Here is a 17,087-nt window from a genome sequence, read left to right on the forward strand (position 1 = left end):
TTTAATGCTTACTTAAAGTATTCTTTAGTAACGATTTTGTATGAAAAATAATTGCTAAGGACTGGGTTAAGTAACCATTAAATGACTCTGAGTGCGCGAGTAAAAATAATTCCTTTATAGTAACGTTATAATTAATTATTCTCATTATTATTGTATAGAAGCAGCAGACGCATACGGACTGATGTTCATGATAATGCTGGTTACCATTTTACCTGAAATCCGCCCATAAGAAGTCTATACCTTGCTGTACATAAATGAAAATATCATCTTTATTTTTTAAATACACAAAGAGAGAAAAACTTGAAAACTTCTGTGATATGAATTTTACTTTTTTCATTGACACTTAAACTGTTAAGTTTAAAATGGTGAAAGGCAAACCTACACTAGCGTCAGGTACTGATGACTGACATAGGCACGCTCTAAGAGTTAACCATTTCCATACAAAAATAGTGCAATTGACGTCATGGGGAATGAGACTATAACTACTATAAGTACTGAAGAATTAATATTTACATCAACACTAACTTTTGGTCACAATTATTTATTTCAAATAGACCAGGAAGGCACTTTTGAACGTCAACATAAATATAATAATATTAAAAATGTTTGTCTGTCGTTACTGAACGACAAACTGAACTGAAAAGGTGCATAGACAGCAGTTATATAATGTTAGAGACTGATTTAACATTTGTGTTTAAACAAATTATAACAGTAATTGTAGAGTATGTTACACGCAAATGTTATATTGTTACACATTGTTGTATAACGTTATATAACTGCTGTGTGGGAGCACCTAAAGACAAACATTTTGAACATATAGCTTGACTAGAGGACTGCCTCTAGTCAAACTATTTATTCGTTCTAAAATATAGATTCCTATGCAGAAGAATCAATAAGAAGGAGTTTCTAAGGTTACTCTTTTTCAATCAGGTTCACAATACAATTCTTGGTTACATTGTTGCGATTGCTTCAACTACATAATTCTGTTATATTATCTGTGTACATTGGCTTACATACATACAGGACGAGGCAAGTTATCACATATATAGGGTGCTCTATTTAATAAATTATAAAGAAATAAAACACAGTGCTATGTAAAGGAAGCATATATTCAGTGTCTTTCCGGCATCATAATGGTAGAGGGGGGGCCGGCCTGCTGGTGGGGATAGAAGATTGGTTCGACGGGTCGGGTCAGCGAGCTCGGGCCGTCGCCCGCCGCGGGGTACGGGTGGTGGGGGGACGCGCCCATCCATTGCGGGTACCAGTATAGGCCCTGGAAGGAAAATATCAGGTTAATAGTTTGTGGTTATTCGAAAATGAGCTATATCTTTTTGGCAGTATGAGTGTTTTTCGAGTTGTCTAAACCATTTTTATGTCATTTGAAAATTAGGTTCAATGTCTTTGACATATGATTATTTCATATTCAAAAGTTTCAATCTGTTTAGCAAAATATTTCTACAAGGGGTAATCTAGATATGGCACCATGTCTCATGTGTATAAAAGGAGGAAAGGTGATCTTTTTATATGGTATTGGTTGGGTGGGTATATCAGACTCGAAGCGACGAACCCCACACCCGCGAGCTTCCTCACGGCCGTATTATGTCCAGTACACCAGATATACCCTTTTTTGGGGGGAGAAAATCATCCAATTACTTCTCTCTCATTGGACGAGGCGAGCGTGAATGTCAGACTCTTACTGACTAAACACAACCCCGTTTCTATTCCTGCTTTACGAGCCGGAGCCCCGGTAAACCCGCTTAGTAGTCCGCAGCTCCTGAACCAGGTGTGGTCTAAGAAGAATATCGCTGGTAACCCCTAAGGCATAGAAGGTGTTATCATAATAACATTACACAAAAACACATACTTTATTCCCGGATCCTTGGCAAGTGAAGCGGTACTCGTTGACGGAGAGCGGGTCCAAGTAGCTGATGCCGGCGATAGAGCCGTAGTTAGGCGGGAACATATACCAGCAGCCGTCCAGTGAATCTGATAACATTATGTTCAGCAAAATTATAAACGAATGTAATTATTATAAGGTTGAAAATCAATATTTTCTCTGCGTTACTTTGGCGTTAGATTCGCCTTTGTACCATTTTAAGGGCATCATCATCATACAACACATAGCGTGCATGTAATAGGGGGTGAGCCTATTACCATATCCTGGACACAATTCCAGACTCCGTACTACTACCGAGAAATTTTTCAAAAATCCGAAAAAAGCCCAGTAATACTTTGCCCGACCCGGGAATTGAACCCGAGACCCCTTGTTCGGCAGTCGCACGTACCACTCGACTAACAGAGGCAGACAGTATAAAGTAAAGAAAAATGTCACAATAGTAAGCGTTAACTCACAAGTAATGTTGGACTCCGGATCCAAACCGCCACCAGGCCTGCCCGTGGTGTATGGGATGGCTTCGGATGTCTGCTCTATGAACGGCGGCACTGGCGACAGACCTGTGCCTGGGTCGCCAGGGATTATGAACGGACCTGCCAAGGAAATGGTCATTAAAATTATCTTCTTTTAATCTGTCTATGTGGCAATAAAGACTATAATCTTGTTCCGATTCGGAGTTTATTTCAAAAACTAGCTCCTCTTGCGCGGTTTTACCCGCTGATCGGCTCCTATTAAATGACAAATTATATTTATTTTTGCAAATTGGTTATAAGATAATAATTTTACACGTCACGTATTGATCGTAGCGTGATGTTTTATAGCAAGCAAATATTTATTCAAATCGGACCAGTAGTCCTGAAGATTATTTCGTTAACAAACAAACTCTTCAGCTTTATATAGAAAAACGAGAAGTGTGTAGATTACGCTAGTCGTGGCCTGTAAGTCTTCAATTCTCAACAAAGATAATAAGCGGTTACCGTTTCCTAAGAACGCCATTCAGCACCAAAATTATTACAAGTAGCAGGCCATGTTACTGGAGAGTACATAAACTGTTTCTGGAGAGGAAGGCTTTCTGAAGACGTTGAATACTTACCACCATAGAAGTTGGTGTAGTTCCACTCACAGACGTGGTGGTCGCAGAACATCGGGGCGTACTTCTCCTTCGTGTAGTACGTATGTCCGTTGGGCATCAACTGTAACCAATAGTAAATATTGTACTCAGTCCTACATGGCGATATCAAAATTATGTTTCCACAAAATGTAATCACATTCATATTGCCATAACGGTTGATCTCCTGTGTCGTATCACATGACAACCAGACCTGACACAAACAATGTGATTGATCCACTATCACACAGAGTTGCTCCGTGCGAGAATCGAACCCGTTGCGCGTCCACGTTGCGCGGCAGTCGGTTGCCCAGCCACCGCACCAACCGTGCAGTCACTATGTATGTTACAATAATATATAAAGAATGAACAACAAATCATCATCATCAACAACCTGTGGCAGATCAGTGCTGCACTATGCGCCTCCTCTAGGTACACAAGACGGCTATCACCTCCTCGTATTAGCAGGGGGGTTGGAGATAGCACTTTAAAAGGTTCAAGTTTATCAGAGAGCGCTGCTGCTCGTACATACTTGCCAAAAACATAAAACTCTCATCGCCATTTTCACCAACCACTTCTAAATCTTAACTAAAGAGTTACTTAGCGTTTAGAAGCATCTTAACTAACCCCTTAACTTATTGATTAGGTGTCACTTATAGGTTTGTGGCAACCAAAATGTCGTTAAGCGTCACCTATCTTAGCTTAGGGTTCCTTATATTAAGAGCGGTTGGTGAAATCGGTCTTTAAACTCACCAACATATAATCATGATGCCTAAACCGGACTCCCTGTATATTGAAGTCCAGTATGAAGGACCCTGAAGTGATGATACACGAGGCAGCGGTTAGAGGCGGCAGTTTGTACATCTCCGTACCACATTTGACGATAGCCTTCGGAAGAGTGGACACGTCGCGGACGTGTTGCAAGTTCTTTTTGAATGGAAATCTGAAAATTTGGTACACACCAACATCATACACAATTCACTGCTGGAATGCGTCTCTTCCACATTAAAGAATCTGCTATAAACTCCCTGATTTTCAGGTTCAAGTTTATCAGAGCGAACTGCTTTCCAGCTTTTGCAAAATTTGTTGTACCTTAATGTTGTGAGAAAAGCAGGTACTCAAAGCACCTAGTCCTGTCATTATAGAAATCAGAAATTAATCCATCTCTAGGAATGAACGAGATTTTATTATAACTTTCGGGACACATACTAAATGAATTATTATGTTATCGGCTTACTTATGTAATTGTTTGTCTCAACTCGACTAGTTTCAATCCATGCTAGGCTCATATTTACGAGCAGTATTCCGCGACATTCGACACGGCGATTGTTAGCTTGAAACTAGTCGATTTCCTCGTCAAACGGTTACGTGAGTAAGCCGATAACATAACAATTAATGAACGAGATTAATAGCTATGATTACCTGAAAATACAAATCCCAATATTGCACTCCAGCCCGTGTACAAAGTTATCCATACTGAATACGACATTAGGGTCTTCCTCCAGGAAGTACCGCTTGTCGTCCATGAAGTGTACGAAGCCCAGAAAGTGGAAGGCCCGACCCTTGCAGTACGGTAGGGGACCGCGGCCCATGTTGTATATGTCGCTGTACATCTCAGACACAAAGATATACACGTTCCTGCCGCAGTAGTATTCTGAAAGAAGTCTTTTGTTGATGAATTAGGCGGTTGCTACTGTTAGACAGAGCCCGATTAGGAAACCATGGTCGTTAAGCCAGGATCGCGCGACTAAGTGGTATCAAACTATACAGTGCGACTCGAATCACTCCCCAATCCAATTGTACAATATTAGTAATCTTACAAAGAGCTGCAACATCCAAAAAATAATTGTTGTCTTTTTAATAGGTATCTATACCAGGGGCCCTCAGGTCATAAATTCTGAGTCATATACTCTGAATTGTATACCACCACCGCCACCATACTTGTTTTATGAAATGGGCAGCAAACGATCAGACGGGTCACCTGATGGTAAGTGATCAGCGTCGCCCATGGACACCCCACACCAGAGGAGACACAGGTGCGTTGCCGACCTTTTAAAAAGGAGTACGCTCTTTTTGAAGGTTTGAATATAACTAAGATAATCTTACCTTGACTCATATAAAACTCGGAAGGCACGGCGCCACCGGCCGCAGAGTTGTACGTAGCAACCCTCTCAGTTTTGATAGCGTTATGGTTATCATACATCGTCAACATGTTGTCTATCGTGTCGTCCAGGGCAATCAACAGTACCTAGAAATTGACTTTTTTATTTTATGTGTCAGGTTGACCAATAAACAGTATTCAAGGCGATGTAATAAGCAGCAATACACACCTTTAGTTCCTTGAGATGCATGTGTATGAACCGCGCCAAATGATCGGTCGCTATGTGAATATGCTCGTTTATAATGTACTGAAATCAGATTAAAATAATTTGATCACTTTAAAATATTAGGAGCGAAACGTCTTACGGATTGATTGCATACTGGTTCAGACTTTGATCTTCACCTAACCCATAAGAAGGCCTAACTTAGACGGCACTTATTTGTTTTTTTAGGGGGGAAAAACATCCCATGACTTTTCTAGGGAATGTCAGACTCTTACTGACAAAAACCACCCGGTTCCTACTCCTGCTTTGCGAGCCAGAGTCCCGGTAAACCCGCTAGGTAGTCCGCAGCTCGGAGTCCCGGTCCGAAGATTAGAATCTATTTAGGGGTTGGTTAGATATTTTTATTTCAGTTCTAGATCATCTGCCCTATTAATAATTCTATCTACATATTTCCTCTAAAAAGAGTAGTAATAATGCGTCATTTATTAAATGTTTAACAATATCTACGCCAATACGATATGATTCTCACAGAACATCTGGGCTATTGAAAATAAATGGCAAACTGCCAAGATATTAAGTTTTTAATATCCGATAACTTATGAGCCACTGGCAGTCTAGCAAGCATGGGTTTAATATTAGTACCTACCTATTTAGGTACACCTGATTTTCTTAACGTAAGTTTTGTATACTATGTAGTCTGATTACCATTTGAAAAACACTACCCTACTAAGTACCTACCTTAGCCCAGTAGGTCATACTCAGCTAGACATGTAGCCACCATCATTATGAATTTATTTTATTGGAACAAGTCCGCAACAACCTCCTATACCGCTGCAACTCCTTTAAGCCAAGATCTACAGTAGATACAACCATGAAAACACCGGAACACTGAAGTCCCAGGGACATGAATGACTGTCTTGGATCTCGCAAAGAAATAAATCAAAAGATATTATTAGAGGAGAAAAAAGGAAAACGATAGTTTCCAGTCTAGTATTTCCATCATTAGAATACCGTATACAGAGTAAAGATGGTACAACCCATTCATTGAATAATAGTGAAAAGATGGTGTCAGTGTCACTGGTCATTAGAAGGATCTGCGCTCCAATGCAAAGTCAACCTTAATCCTTACCAACAGAACTCACAATACCTGATCAGGAGCACGTTTAATCTTCATCATTTCTAGCTGGTAGTGGGCCAAGTGGTCCAGTTTGTCTGTGGGGTCGTGGCCATATATCTCGTAGGCATCTATCACCATTGCAAGCGTGACATTCTCGCTGGGCTCGCGGCAACATGGATGGTTTGAAATTATGTACGATTGCTAGAATTTGGAGATGATTAGTTTTAGTGTGGGTAAACTTTAACGATTGAGCGTCGTCAGCATCACTAATGGCCGAAAATAATAACCTATATCAATCCAAAATCACAGCAGTTTCACAGCTTATTAGGTACATATTCGTAGCATAGCTGCATAGCACATCTTTGGTGGAAAAGCACCCTTAATGGTATATTTTAGGTATAAGATAGTCTACCAATAAAATTATTTTAAAAAAGTTTTATATTATTTTGGAAATCGACATTACAATGTATAGAATTCCTAAGTATAAAAAATTACCACAGATTTCGGATTGAAATAGGTCATTAAAATAAATCTAATAACCTAACTCTTTACATACATTTTAATACAACCGCTGCGTCGCTACTAAACAACTAATTGCCATTTACTAGATTTACTTAAAACACGTTGTGAATAGGAAACTAACGACACAATCCCTCAAAATATACCTACATACATCGATCAAACAATCTCTCTTTATAAACAGTTCAGGTGGCTAACACTCCTACTCATTATGCAAATACCGTCAAATTGGCCACAACCTAATACCTCACAGGCTTATACACTATTCTAAAAACCATCATATAAGTATGCTTACGGTAATCGTAACAGACCATGACAGAGTAAAGTCTGTTGTCAAATTGCCCGCAACCTAATACCTCACAAGCCTATTCTAAAATACCGTCATATATGCTATACTTACGGTAATCGTAACAGACCATGACAGATACACAACCAGCGGCAGCAACACTCGACCAGGACGGGCCATAGCGCCGACTGTAGACACAACAACTCCTACTCCAGCAATTAACAACCAATTGTTAATCGTAATTGCCAATCAATTTGCACTATATTGCTACAGTCATATTTTACTAACAAAGACTAATTTATCTTGCACATGTTGTTAAATGATTATGTAATGTCTTGTTGGTTGAAAGGCTAAAGTTTCAGGTTCGATTTACGGATAGGGGAATTGATGACAAGCTTTTTAAGATAGGACTAATGTATCATGAATGAAAATTCGTTTAAAAGATCCCTGTCTGCGCCATTAGATAATAACAGGCGTGATGTTGTGTTATAAGTACGTTAAAGATTAATTTAATAGAATGTACAAAAAGATGTGCCTAAAGGAAATAATTCAATATAATTTCTACAGCAACAGACATAGAGCCTAAAATCAATCGTTACTAAAGTAGTGTTTAACAAAGTCCGCTTTAACGTAAATCAAACAGTAAGCAAACATTTATTGGCAGGTGAAACATTGGCAGCGAAAGGTTCAGGAGAAATTAACATTCCTTCCTGTGAGCAACGCTGGCGTGTAGTCGATGTATCGATCCGCGTACCGCGCACCTTCCCTGCGCCGAGGGAACCTCACCACTCCACAGTACGACCCTCCGTGCCGAGCAGCCATTCTATCCAATAAAACCAGTTTCAAAAATGATAAAACCTCACAAAAATCAAACGTGAAACATCAAAACGCGAACCCAGTGCAACATATCAGTGAAATACTACACAATACGTACAATTTACGCCAAATACAATGTATAAAATAACGTAAAGCGAGGAAAAAATGGCTGCTCCGAAGATCAAAGGCACGTTACAACATTAATATCAATGTAATAACATTAAAACATAGAGTAGTGTAAAGAAGTCTTCCAATATAGTGTTAAGGATAAAAATATATTAGCTCGTGGAATTGTATGTGAAAATATTATTATTATACCTATATAAAAAGTCAATATATTTAAAAATCAATGTCTTCCCGTTGATGTCAATTTGAAAAATTATTCGATTGAAGAAATCGACAATAAATTAGATAAGGTTATAAAGAAATTGAGGGTTTATACTGAAGTGCGTGTAAGAAAGCGTCAAGATGATAAATCTGGGCAAGTTCAAGTTGCCCCCTTTGAGGAATGTGCTGGACGTGACGATGCAGACGGTCAGGCAGCAGATGCCTGAGAAGCCAGGAGCTCCACCACGTCCTCCGCAGAACGTCAGATTCGCGAATTTAGGTGAGTCTTTTGCAACATCAGTTTAGTAGGTTAATCAATAAAAAGGAGATTACTGAATACCGCTGAAGTTCATGAAATCTGTAATATGTTTCAACACCGAGGCCACAGTCTCTTACACCCTATTTAACAAATTTCCAGACAATATGGGTGAAAGCTGCGAACTTTCGACAATGAACGAGACCACATCACCAACGTACCAGTCAACAAATCCTACGAACCCTTTCCTGAGTGGAGCGCTTCAGGCCGAAGATTCTTTTACCAGCTATCAGAACACTTATCCTCAACAAGATGGGGCTCCAAGGTAATCCACTGGAGAAAATAACTTTATACAAATAGAAATAAGGTATAAAACAATATTGGAAGCATTTATTTGTGTTTTCAGGACTCAAAGTATGCAAAGCGTAGATTTCTACGCGTCATCTGAAGAAGGTGGTGGTTTCGAGGAAGGCGGTGGCCCACCAGGCGCGAAGATCAATGAGTATCAAGCAGCTTGGAATGTTACCAACGCTATTCAGGTAAGTAGGTCGAAAAATTGGGATACAGATATCTCACAGTGGATAGTGTTACATTAAAACTATCTGTAGTTGTAACGTAACACTATCCTAACTCTTTCCTTTCTCGTTCCAGGGTATGTTCGTAGTATCCCTGCCGTTCGCTGTGCTACAAGGCGGGTACTGGGCCATCGCTGCCATGATCGGCATCGCCCACATTTGCTGCTACACCGGTAAGATCCTCGTCGAATGCCTCTACGAAGACGACCCCGTATCCGGCCAACGGGTCAGAGTCCGCGACTCCTACGTCAGCATCGCTAAAGAATGCTTCGGCAGAAAATATGGCGCAAGGATTGTCAATATCGCTCAAATTATTGAACTTGTGATGACATGCATTCTGTATGTCGTCGTGTGTGGCGATCTCATGATAGGGACCTTCCCTGATGGCGCTATTGACGCTCGCTCCTGGATGATGTTAACAGGAATATTCCTTCTGCCATTGGCATTCTTGAAGTCTTTGAAAAGCGTCAGTATGCTGTCGTTCTGGTGCACCATGAGTCACTTGATCATTAACGCCATCGTTCTGGGTTACTGTATTCTTAACATCGGTGACTGGGGATGGGGTAAAGTAAAATGGACTCTGGATTTCGAGAATTTCCCGATCAGTTTGGGTGTCATTGTCTTCTCTTACACCTCGCAGATATTTCTGCCCACCTTAGAAGGTAACATGGAGGATCGATCGAAATTCGAGTGGATGTTGGATTGGTCGCACATCGCCGCTGCTGCATTTAAATCAATTTTTGGATACTTGTGCTTTTTGACCTTCCAAAACGATACCCAGCAAGTGATCACAAACAACCTCCGCTCGGCTGGGTTCAAAGGTCTTGTAAACTTTTTCCTTGTAATCAAGGCAGTACTGAGTTACCCGCTGCCATACTACGCGGCCTGTGATTTGCTGGAACGTGCGCTATTCAGAGGTAAACCTAAGACAATTTTCCCTGTAATTTACGCCCTGGATGGAGAGCTAAAAGTGTGGGGACTTGCTTGGAGACTGGGTGTGATAATGTTCACAATTTTGATGGCTATATTTATTCCCCACTTCGCTATCCTGATGGGTTTCATCGGTAGCTTCACGGGAACCATGTTGAGCTTCATCTGGCCAGCGTACTTCCACCTCAAACTGAAAGGCAATACGCTAGAGAGTACGAGGATTGCGTACGATTACTTTATCATTGCTCTCGGGGTGCTCTTCGGAGTCATCGGCATGTACGACTCTGGCTCGGCTCTGATCAAAGCCTTCAAAATAGGTTTGCCGTTCTAATTTCCCCTAATATTAGACTCATTGTTGAACTATTTTTAGATTTATGCGTACATCGTAAATTATTCTTTGTCGCAATAACTATGCGGTTGAATGTTGAATGCATGATTTATGTACTTAGACAGATGTATCGATAAGTTTTATATTATAGGTCTGTTCAATACCTATATGGGCAAAACCTAGATTTTGTTAGAGGGTCTTAGTTTCTTCGTATAGAGACAATAATGTTTAAGAGAACGATCGCCTTTTGCCTTCGCTACTTCGTTTACTCCAGATTTTTATGTATATAGTTATTATTGTCTAGCTAACTTTACAAATATGATATTATATACTGTTAATCCAATGTCTTCCAATGATATATTATGTTTTTGAAAGATGTAACAACGAAGTCTTCCATTGATAATGTTGCTAACAGTAAGCGACTTTATTTGCTTGTAACGTATGAATATCAAAAACATATTTGGATAATATTTACATTAATCTTAGATATTAAATGGTAGTAGTTATTGAGGTTGCAGTTAGTCCTGATTTATTCCAAACAGAAAAGTAAATTAACCATGTTGAATATTATAATTTATACAAGAATAATGTTAATTTTATAGGTTTTATTATGTTTAGTGATACTCAAAGATCTATTTACAAACTTATACAATTTATTTACTAAGATAATGCTGGTGGAGTATACTAAGCTTATATTATGACGAGTATATCCGAACTAAGTCTTCCATTTCTAAATATAATTGTTGTTGATTATATTAATAGAGTATTGTACTAAATTATACATGTTGATTAGACTAGTTAGTTACGTTAAAACGAAGATATTGTGAGAATATGTGATTATTGTGATACCAACGTTTTGAAATTTTATATTAGGTATACAGGTGAAATTGGTAGCGACGATGGAAATAGTAATTGACAATAATAATGTAATACCAATGATTGATAACGTAAACACAGGTGTAAAAGTAAATCTTGATCAAAGTATACAAATGAAAGCTATTAACAATTCTTCTAAACAATGAAGAAGTCTTAAGTGAGTCCAGAATGTATTGTAACAAATATGGACAGTTAAGATTGCTAAGAAACTGGTGGAAGATCCACGAGAATTTTCAATAATCGCACAAGGTGAATGAACTGATAGAATTTCGTAAAAAAAACAAGCCATCTGTATATCTAGCATAAGAAATTGGGCTTCCAAAATATTCGGCGGTAAATACTATATGAATAAAATGACGCTTGTCTTCAATTTACGCCTAATCGTTTAGTTTTGGTTACGTATCCAAGCTTGTATCCATATGAATATTTAGAAATGTATCCAAGTGCAATAATGTTGTATAAATATACTTAATAATATGTATTGTGATGAAATGAACAATTCTAGGTGTGTATTTTAAATAATATAAAATGTTATTCGATATTTGTTTATATTTTTATTTTAAGTTGGACCCAATATATTCCCTTGCGGCATCCCTATTGTAATAAATTAAACTACGTTCCTCTTCACTGAAAGCATGTTTTGGATATTGAATTGGTCGTCAAGATCCGTGTAACTAGTGTGTTATTTTTTTATTGCCTTATGTGTCAATCATTAAAAATCCACTTACTTTTATTTCTAGACCATAAAATAGTTTTCTCTTAACAAATATAGTATCAAGGTTATAACGGCGATAAGGCGACCAATTAAATTGGCAATTTGTGTAATTATTCCCGCGCTCGCTACCGATCAGACGCCATGCTGGCAAAATGGACGCGCGCATTCACGCATGCGTGCTGTTTCTATTATGTCTCCTTCAGATAACTGTAAGTATTGTATTAAAGTATTATTGATAGACAGTTAATAGTTAATATAAAGATGAATTAAAATCTTGAAAGTAATCATTTCTATAAATAATTAACAATCAAAAAAGAAATCAGTAAACAGACAACAGACCAGGTCCCACGGTGGGCGCCAACACTTTAAATAACGCATAGTTCAAAGTTACTAAACATTCAATAATTCATTAGCCATGTTAGTCAGTCATGCTTATAAAACGCTTATTTATGACATACAAAAATAATAAAACAATATTATTCATCGACATAGTTATCATACAATATAAGGAACCACCCATGCTGCCTCGAGCCAAACGAGAACCTGACCCTTGCCATGATCATAGACGCGTTTGAGATCTACGGACACGACCCGACGGACAAGCTGGACAACCTGTGGCTCTACCAGAACGAGATGTTGAGGATCAAGACTGCTGAGGATCAGGTATAAATTGCAATAGGGATAAGGGGTACTAAGTAGAACGGTTGAGGATCAAGACTGCTGAGGATCAGGTACAAATTGCTGTAGGGGAAGTAAGGGGTGTTAAGTATGATGGGTACGCCATCGCCATAGGTATGAATGTTCTGTGACGAATGAATGAAGAAAAGGCCTGTTGGAGTGGACGGAAACGGGATGATGATGATGAATCAATTAATCAACGTTCTCGTTTAAGCTAAGACTATGTGCCATTTAAAATACTTCAATAAGTAGGTACCTAGAAGCAAGCCTTATGTAGTTTGATTACGATGTGACTTTTTTTAAGGGGCGGAAATCATTCAATGACTTCTCCCGCCTTGGGTGAGGCGAGAGGGAGTGTCAGATTCTTACTGACTTAAAGCCAACCCGTTCCCACTCCTGCTTTTCGAGCTGGAGCCTGGTAAATCTGCTAGGTAGTCCGCAGCTCCGGTTTACGATGTGACTTAATTACTAAAAAAACTTTTACTTGGTACTTAAGTACCAATTGATATTTAACTATGAAATAAAATCAAGCCGAGGAGGGCCAGATAGTTGATGCTACAAATTTGATTTTCCAGTTCCTAATCAACGAAAGAGTGCACATAGCAACTGACCATTTGGGACGTTTTATAAAACTACACATACAAGAACTAAAGGTAGGTGGGCTTTTAATAACGTCAGACTTGGGACAGAAATAACATTATTTTTCAAAAGCAAGCAAAACAAGCTCCTGGTGGTAAGCGATTGTATACGTCGCCCACGGACACCCGTAACTCCAAAGGGTCGGCCTTTTGGGGAGGGGGATATATCAAGTTTCTATTCATGACATACAAAAATAATAAAAAAATATAGGAAGAGGAATATATATAAGCTATGAGTATAATTTAAGATAATATATAAACGATGAGCATAATTTAACTTGTAAACTTGAAACATGTACCTAAGTGCTTGTGCACACTTATAAGTGACAAGTTCATTCTAGATAATAAGATCTAATACAATGTTTTAAAAAAGATGAATTGTGCGTCGTTGGAGTGCCATAAGAAAAAATAAATTACTTAATTTGTGAACAGGTGCTACTGATCACATTAGACGATGTAATAGACAACATGCTGACCATGTATGAGAACCACAACGCCGTGGCTGCTGAACGCAAGGCCACTTACACCGGTGGGCCGGTGCCTATGGAGTTTTATATGAGCCAAGGTGAGATACCTACGTTTTTATTAAAAGCAAACTGAATGTTTACACAAGCTTCCTTGAGAGCTGACAATTGTATACTAAAGAAATCTAATTGTCCTTTTTAGGGTTCCGTAACCAAATGGCAAAAAACGGAAGCCTTATTTATTTGATTGTCTGAATCGATTCTAGACTCTGATCCTTTACATATTTCCTTAACTATGCAAATAATTTGATTATTAAATTGACTGACGAAAAAACAACGAAAGAGTTTTCCAAATCGACACCTATATTTAGATATTCACATACTTACCTATGGTTTTCCAAAATTGTATATGCAACGTCACACCTTTAACGCTCAATAGGGTAGGCAGAAGAGCATAATACGGCACGTAATGTCACTGTACAATGTACACCCACAGTTCACCAATTGTGTTCTAAGTCCCATGTAATAGGGCCCTATTGCCCATATACTGGGCACAATTCCAGACTCTGTTTTTCCAACATTTTATCGTGGCTTCCACAGAATACTACTGCGGCAAAAACGTGTATATCTTCATATCGGAGCTGTACAGCGACATATACAACATGGGTCGGGGAGTGGCTCCCTACTGCAAGGACAGGTCCTTCGTCTTCCTCGGTTTCCTGCACTTCCACGACGAGGCCAAGTACTACTTACTGGACGACCCAAGCATCTCCTTCCCAACCGACAACTATTTACACGGTTTGGAGTGCCATATCGGTATCTGTGTGTTCAGGTTAGTTGGTTTAACTTAACCAGATTATGATCATAAGTGTAACATCATCAATAGCCTATAAGTGTCCACTGCTCACCAAAGGCCTCTTCTCGCTCGGAGAAGGTTTGAGCATTAATCGCCACGCTTGCTCAATGCGGGTTGGCAATTTCAAACTTATAATTAGAAATTATAAGTCCAGGTTTCTTCACGATGTCTTCTTTCACCGTTTGTCAATGGTAAAATATTTATTTATTTATTTATTTATTTATACTATTACTTTTATTTATTTTATTTTTTATATTTTAATATACCGATTTTGTTCCAAGGTTCCCATTCAACAAGCTCCTGCAAAGAGTGCGAGACGTGTCGACACTCCCGAAGGCTATAGTCAAGTGTGGCACGGAGATGTACAAACTGCCGCCTCTGTCTGCCGCCTCCTGCATCATCACGTCAGGTTCTTTTATTCTGGACTTCAATATACAAGGAGTCCGGTACAGACACTATGACTACTTGCTGGTAAGGATTGTTCTAACTTGCGTTAACTCACTACACGGACATTCGTCAAACTCAATTTCTATTGTATCCATCCATCCATGCTACTAAAAGTTTCGAAAATCAAGGTATAAATCCCGACCGAAAATTATGATACGAGTACCTAGAATACGTCTTTTTTATAGTATAAGCCGGATCACCTGATGATAAGCAATCAAATCTATCGTCTATCGATGATTACGAGTAAGTGAGTTATTTGATAGTTCGAAAGCGTAGATTTTTCTAATAAATAAATCTTATGACATCATTCCTGCTCGAAACTCAAAGATTCTATTATATTATGATCAATTAATTGAAGGACGATAGGACATTGATCACGAACTCAGGATTTTGTCTTCCTTGCAGACTATACCCAACGGCCACACCTACTACACCAAGGAACGTCACTCCCCTCTGGTCTGCGACCACCACGTCTGCGAATGGAACTACACCAACCATTACGGAGGTAAGGGATCCAATCATCTAAACATTCAAACTCCTTTCCAGGAAATTCCTGGAAAGGAGTTTGAATGTTTTTATAATTGGCGAATAAATGTGTTGTGTAGGTCTCATAAGTGTGGAAGAGCCACACTTCGGCACGAATTGCCCGGTTCGACCGGAGTGACACCACGGCCTCAAAGAAAACTGACGTGAAACAATGCTTGCGTTGTGTGAATAAAGTTACTGTAGGCCCAAATTTCCAACGGCCCTGGTGTTTGAAGTGTCCATGGGTGACGGCAATTGCTTACCATCAGATGACCCGTCTGCTCATTTGCCGGCTTATTCCATAAAAAATATCGTTACTCTTTGGAGGAAGAATAGGAAATACACAATCAAAAAGTGAAACCAAGATTCACTATACCACGATTCTATGTTTGCAGGACCATTCCTAGTTCCTGGTGATCCAGGAACCGGGATTGATCCAGTGCCCCCCTACATCGAGCCTACTCCGAAGCCAGAGGGAGATCAGGAAGAGGAGAATATTACCGTCCCATGTAAGCTTATAGATATTATAATTACAACGTGTTTTACCTCTCATGAGACATATCAAACTAATTATTTCCTTCAGTTTACTCGAGTAATTGATCAACGGAGTAACTTGACTAGCTGCGACCATCGCGTCGTATATCAATCTGTCTAGCACGCTAAGGGCCTGTCATGAGACTATGGGCCCTTAACGTGGCTCGAAACCAGTCGACGTACCTCTATTATTAGTACCAAAGCCGTTAAAATGATTACCTTAAACTGGTAGTTGACGATGGGACAACTAGGAATAACCCCAAAATCTGCTTTACTCTGTGAACACATGGCGCACACCTAATCGAATGTTATTCAATTCAGATATCCTGGACGGGTGCTTGTTCATGTACCCGCCGAACTACGGCTCCATCGCGGGCAAGAGCTACTTGGACACCATCGACCTACACGACGACAGGTTCACTTGCAACGCCGCTGGAGGAAACAAAGTAAAAACACACAATCTCTTAATCATCCCTCTAGGGCCTCCTCTTTAGGTTTGCAAGCCCCCGCTTATAGATAGATTCATTTACTCATTTGTTTCGCCCAATCTGATAAGCGCAGTTACCCAACTGTATAATAATATTATAAAATGTAACTGTCACTTGTCACAAGTCCTAATTAATAGGCGATTTATTTAACCAATATTTTCTAATTTCAGGGTCTGTATTGGTACCCGCAATGGATGGGCGCAGTGCCCCACCACCCGTACCCAGCCATGGGGGAGGAAAAGGACGCCTTCGAGGCGCCCGGAGCCTTCTACCCACACCAACAAGGATACGACATGGACGAACAGGATATCGAATAATATACCTACTTATTTGTAATACTTTTGTTTAATTTCAAACAGCTGAAACATAAGCAGTGACAAAGCATT

General features: G+C 39.4%; 3 protein-coding genes across 5 annotated transcripts; 2 read left to right on the forward strand and 1 right to left on the reverse strand.

Annotated features, from left to right (window-relative positions):
* Positions 1 to 1,091: 1,091 nt before the first annotated feature.
* On the reverse strand, positions 1,092 to 7,483 carry LOC118277202 (uncharacterized). 2 transcript variants are annotated; one of them, XM_035595920.2, is made up of 10 exons: positions 7,363 to 7,483; positions 6,474 to 6,644; positions 5,333 to 5,410; positions 5,109 to 5,250; positions 4,425 to 4,656; positions 3,756 to 3,945; positions 2,988 to 3,087; positions 2,353 to 2,487; positions 1,865 to 1,986; positions 1,092 to 1,273 (listed from the first exon to the last, which is right to left on the reverse strand). In XM_035595920.2, exons 1-10 carry the CDS (start codon positions 7,426 to 7,428, stop codon positions 1,112 to 1,114), a joined length of 1,398 nt encoding a protein of 465 aa, XP_035451813.2. In that variant the 5' UTR covers positions 7,429 to 7,483; the 3' UTR covers positions 1,092 to 1,111. The 2 variants fall into 2 exon arrangements, with proteins under 2 accessions (XP_035451813.2, XP_050552375.1); XM_050696418.1 differs by lacking the exon at positions 7,363 to 7,483 and adding an exon at positions 7,258 to 7,277.
* A 382-nt stretch (positions 7,484 to 7,865) lies between these two features.
* Positions 7,866 to 11,897, forward strand: LOC118277201 (vesicular inhibitory amino acid transporter). The gene is made up of 4 exons (XM_035595919.2): positions 7,866 to 8,671; positions 8,810 to 8,972; positions 9,054 to 9,186; positions 9,299 to 11,897. The coding sequence occupies exons 1-4, from the start codon at positions 8,533 to 8,535 to the stop codon at positions 10,481 to 10,483; spliced, it is 1,620 nt and encodes a 539-aa protein (XP_035451812.1). The 5' UTR covers positions 7,866 to 8,532; the 3' UTR covers positions 10,484 to 11,897.
* Positions 11,898 to 12,116: 219 nt separating this feature from the next.
* Positions 12,117 to 17,067, forward strand: LOC118277516 (uncharacterized). 2 transcript variants are annotated; one of them, XM_035596346.2, is made up of 10 exons: positions 12,117 to 12,280; positions 12,564 to 12,734; positions 13,325 to 13,402; positions 13,820 to 13,952; positions 14,452 to 14,683; positions 14,989 to 15,178; positions 15,560 to 15,659; positions 16,075 to 16,188; positions 16,535 to 16,659; positions 16,872 to 17,066. In XM_035596346.2, exons 1-10 carry the CDS (start codon positions 12,224 to 12,226, stop codon positions 17,016 to 17,018), a joined length of 1,347 nt encoding a protein of 448 aa, XP_035452239.2. In that variant the 5' UTR covers positions 12,117 to 12,223; the 3' UTR covers positions 17,019 to 17,066. The 2 variants fall into 2 exon arrangements, with proteins under 2 accessions (XP_035452239.2, XP_050552376.1); XM_050696419.1 differs by lacking the exons at positions 12,117 to 12,280; positions 12,564 to 12,734 and adding an exon at positions 12,776 to 12,802 and having other exon boundaries at positions 16,872 to 17,067.
* Positions 17,068 to 17,087: the final 20 nt, after the last annotated feature.

The sequence above is a fragment of the Spodoptera frugiperda genome, chromosome 10 (assembly GCF_023101765.2).
Source record: "Spodoptera frugiperda isolate SF20-4 chromosome 10, AGI-APGP_CSIRO_Sfru_2.0, whole genome shotgun sequence".
Classification (NCBI taxonomy): Eukaryota; Metazoa; Arthropoda; class Insecta; order Lepidoptera; family Noctuidae; genus Spodoptera; species Spodoptera frugiperda.

Excerpts from the sequence above, each read along its gene's own strand:
- LOC118277516 (XM_035596346.2), top strand. The coding sequence starts at position 12,224 with ATGGACGCGCGCATTCACGCATGCGTGCTGTTTCTATTATGTCTCCTT. Across the intron at positions 15,660-16,074 it reads CTACACCAACCATTACGGAG|GACCATTCCTAGTTCCTGGT; the intron begins GTAAGGGATCCA and ends CTATGTTTGCAG. Across the intron at positions 16,660-16,871 it reads ACGCCGCTGGAGGAAACAAA|GGTCTGTATTGGTACCCGCA; the intron begins GTAAAAACACAC and ends TTCTAATTTCAG.
- LOC118277202 (XM_035595920.2), bottom strand. The coding sequence starts at position 7,428 with ATGGCCCGTCCTGGTCGAGTGTTGCTGCCGCTGGTTGTGTATCTGTCA. Across the intron at positions 4,657-5,108 it reads CGAGTTTTATATGAGTCAAG|AATACTACTGCGGCAGGAAC; the intron begins GTAAGATTATCT and ends GACTTCTTTCAG. Across the intron at positions 1,274-1,864 it reads GCCAAGGATCCGGGAATAAA|GGCCTATACTGGTACCCGCA; the intron begins GTATGTGTTTTT and ends TTTTCCTTCCAG.
- LOC118277201 (XM_035595919.2), top strand. The coding sequence starts at position 8,533 with ATGATAAATCTGGGCAAGTTCAAGTTGCCCCCTTTGAGGAATGTGCTG. Across the intron at positions 8,672-8,809 it reads CGTCAGATTCGCGAATTTAG|ACAATATGGGTGAAAGCTGC; the intron begins GTGAGTCTTTTG and ends ACAAATTTCCAG. Across the intron at positions 9,187-9,298 it reads ATGTTACCAACGCTATTCAG|GGTATGTTCGTAGTATCCCT; the intron begins GTAAGTAGGTCG and ends TTCTCGTTCCAG.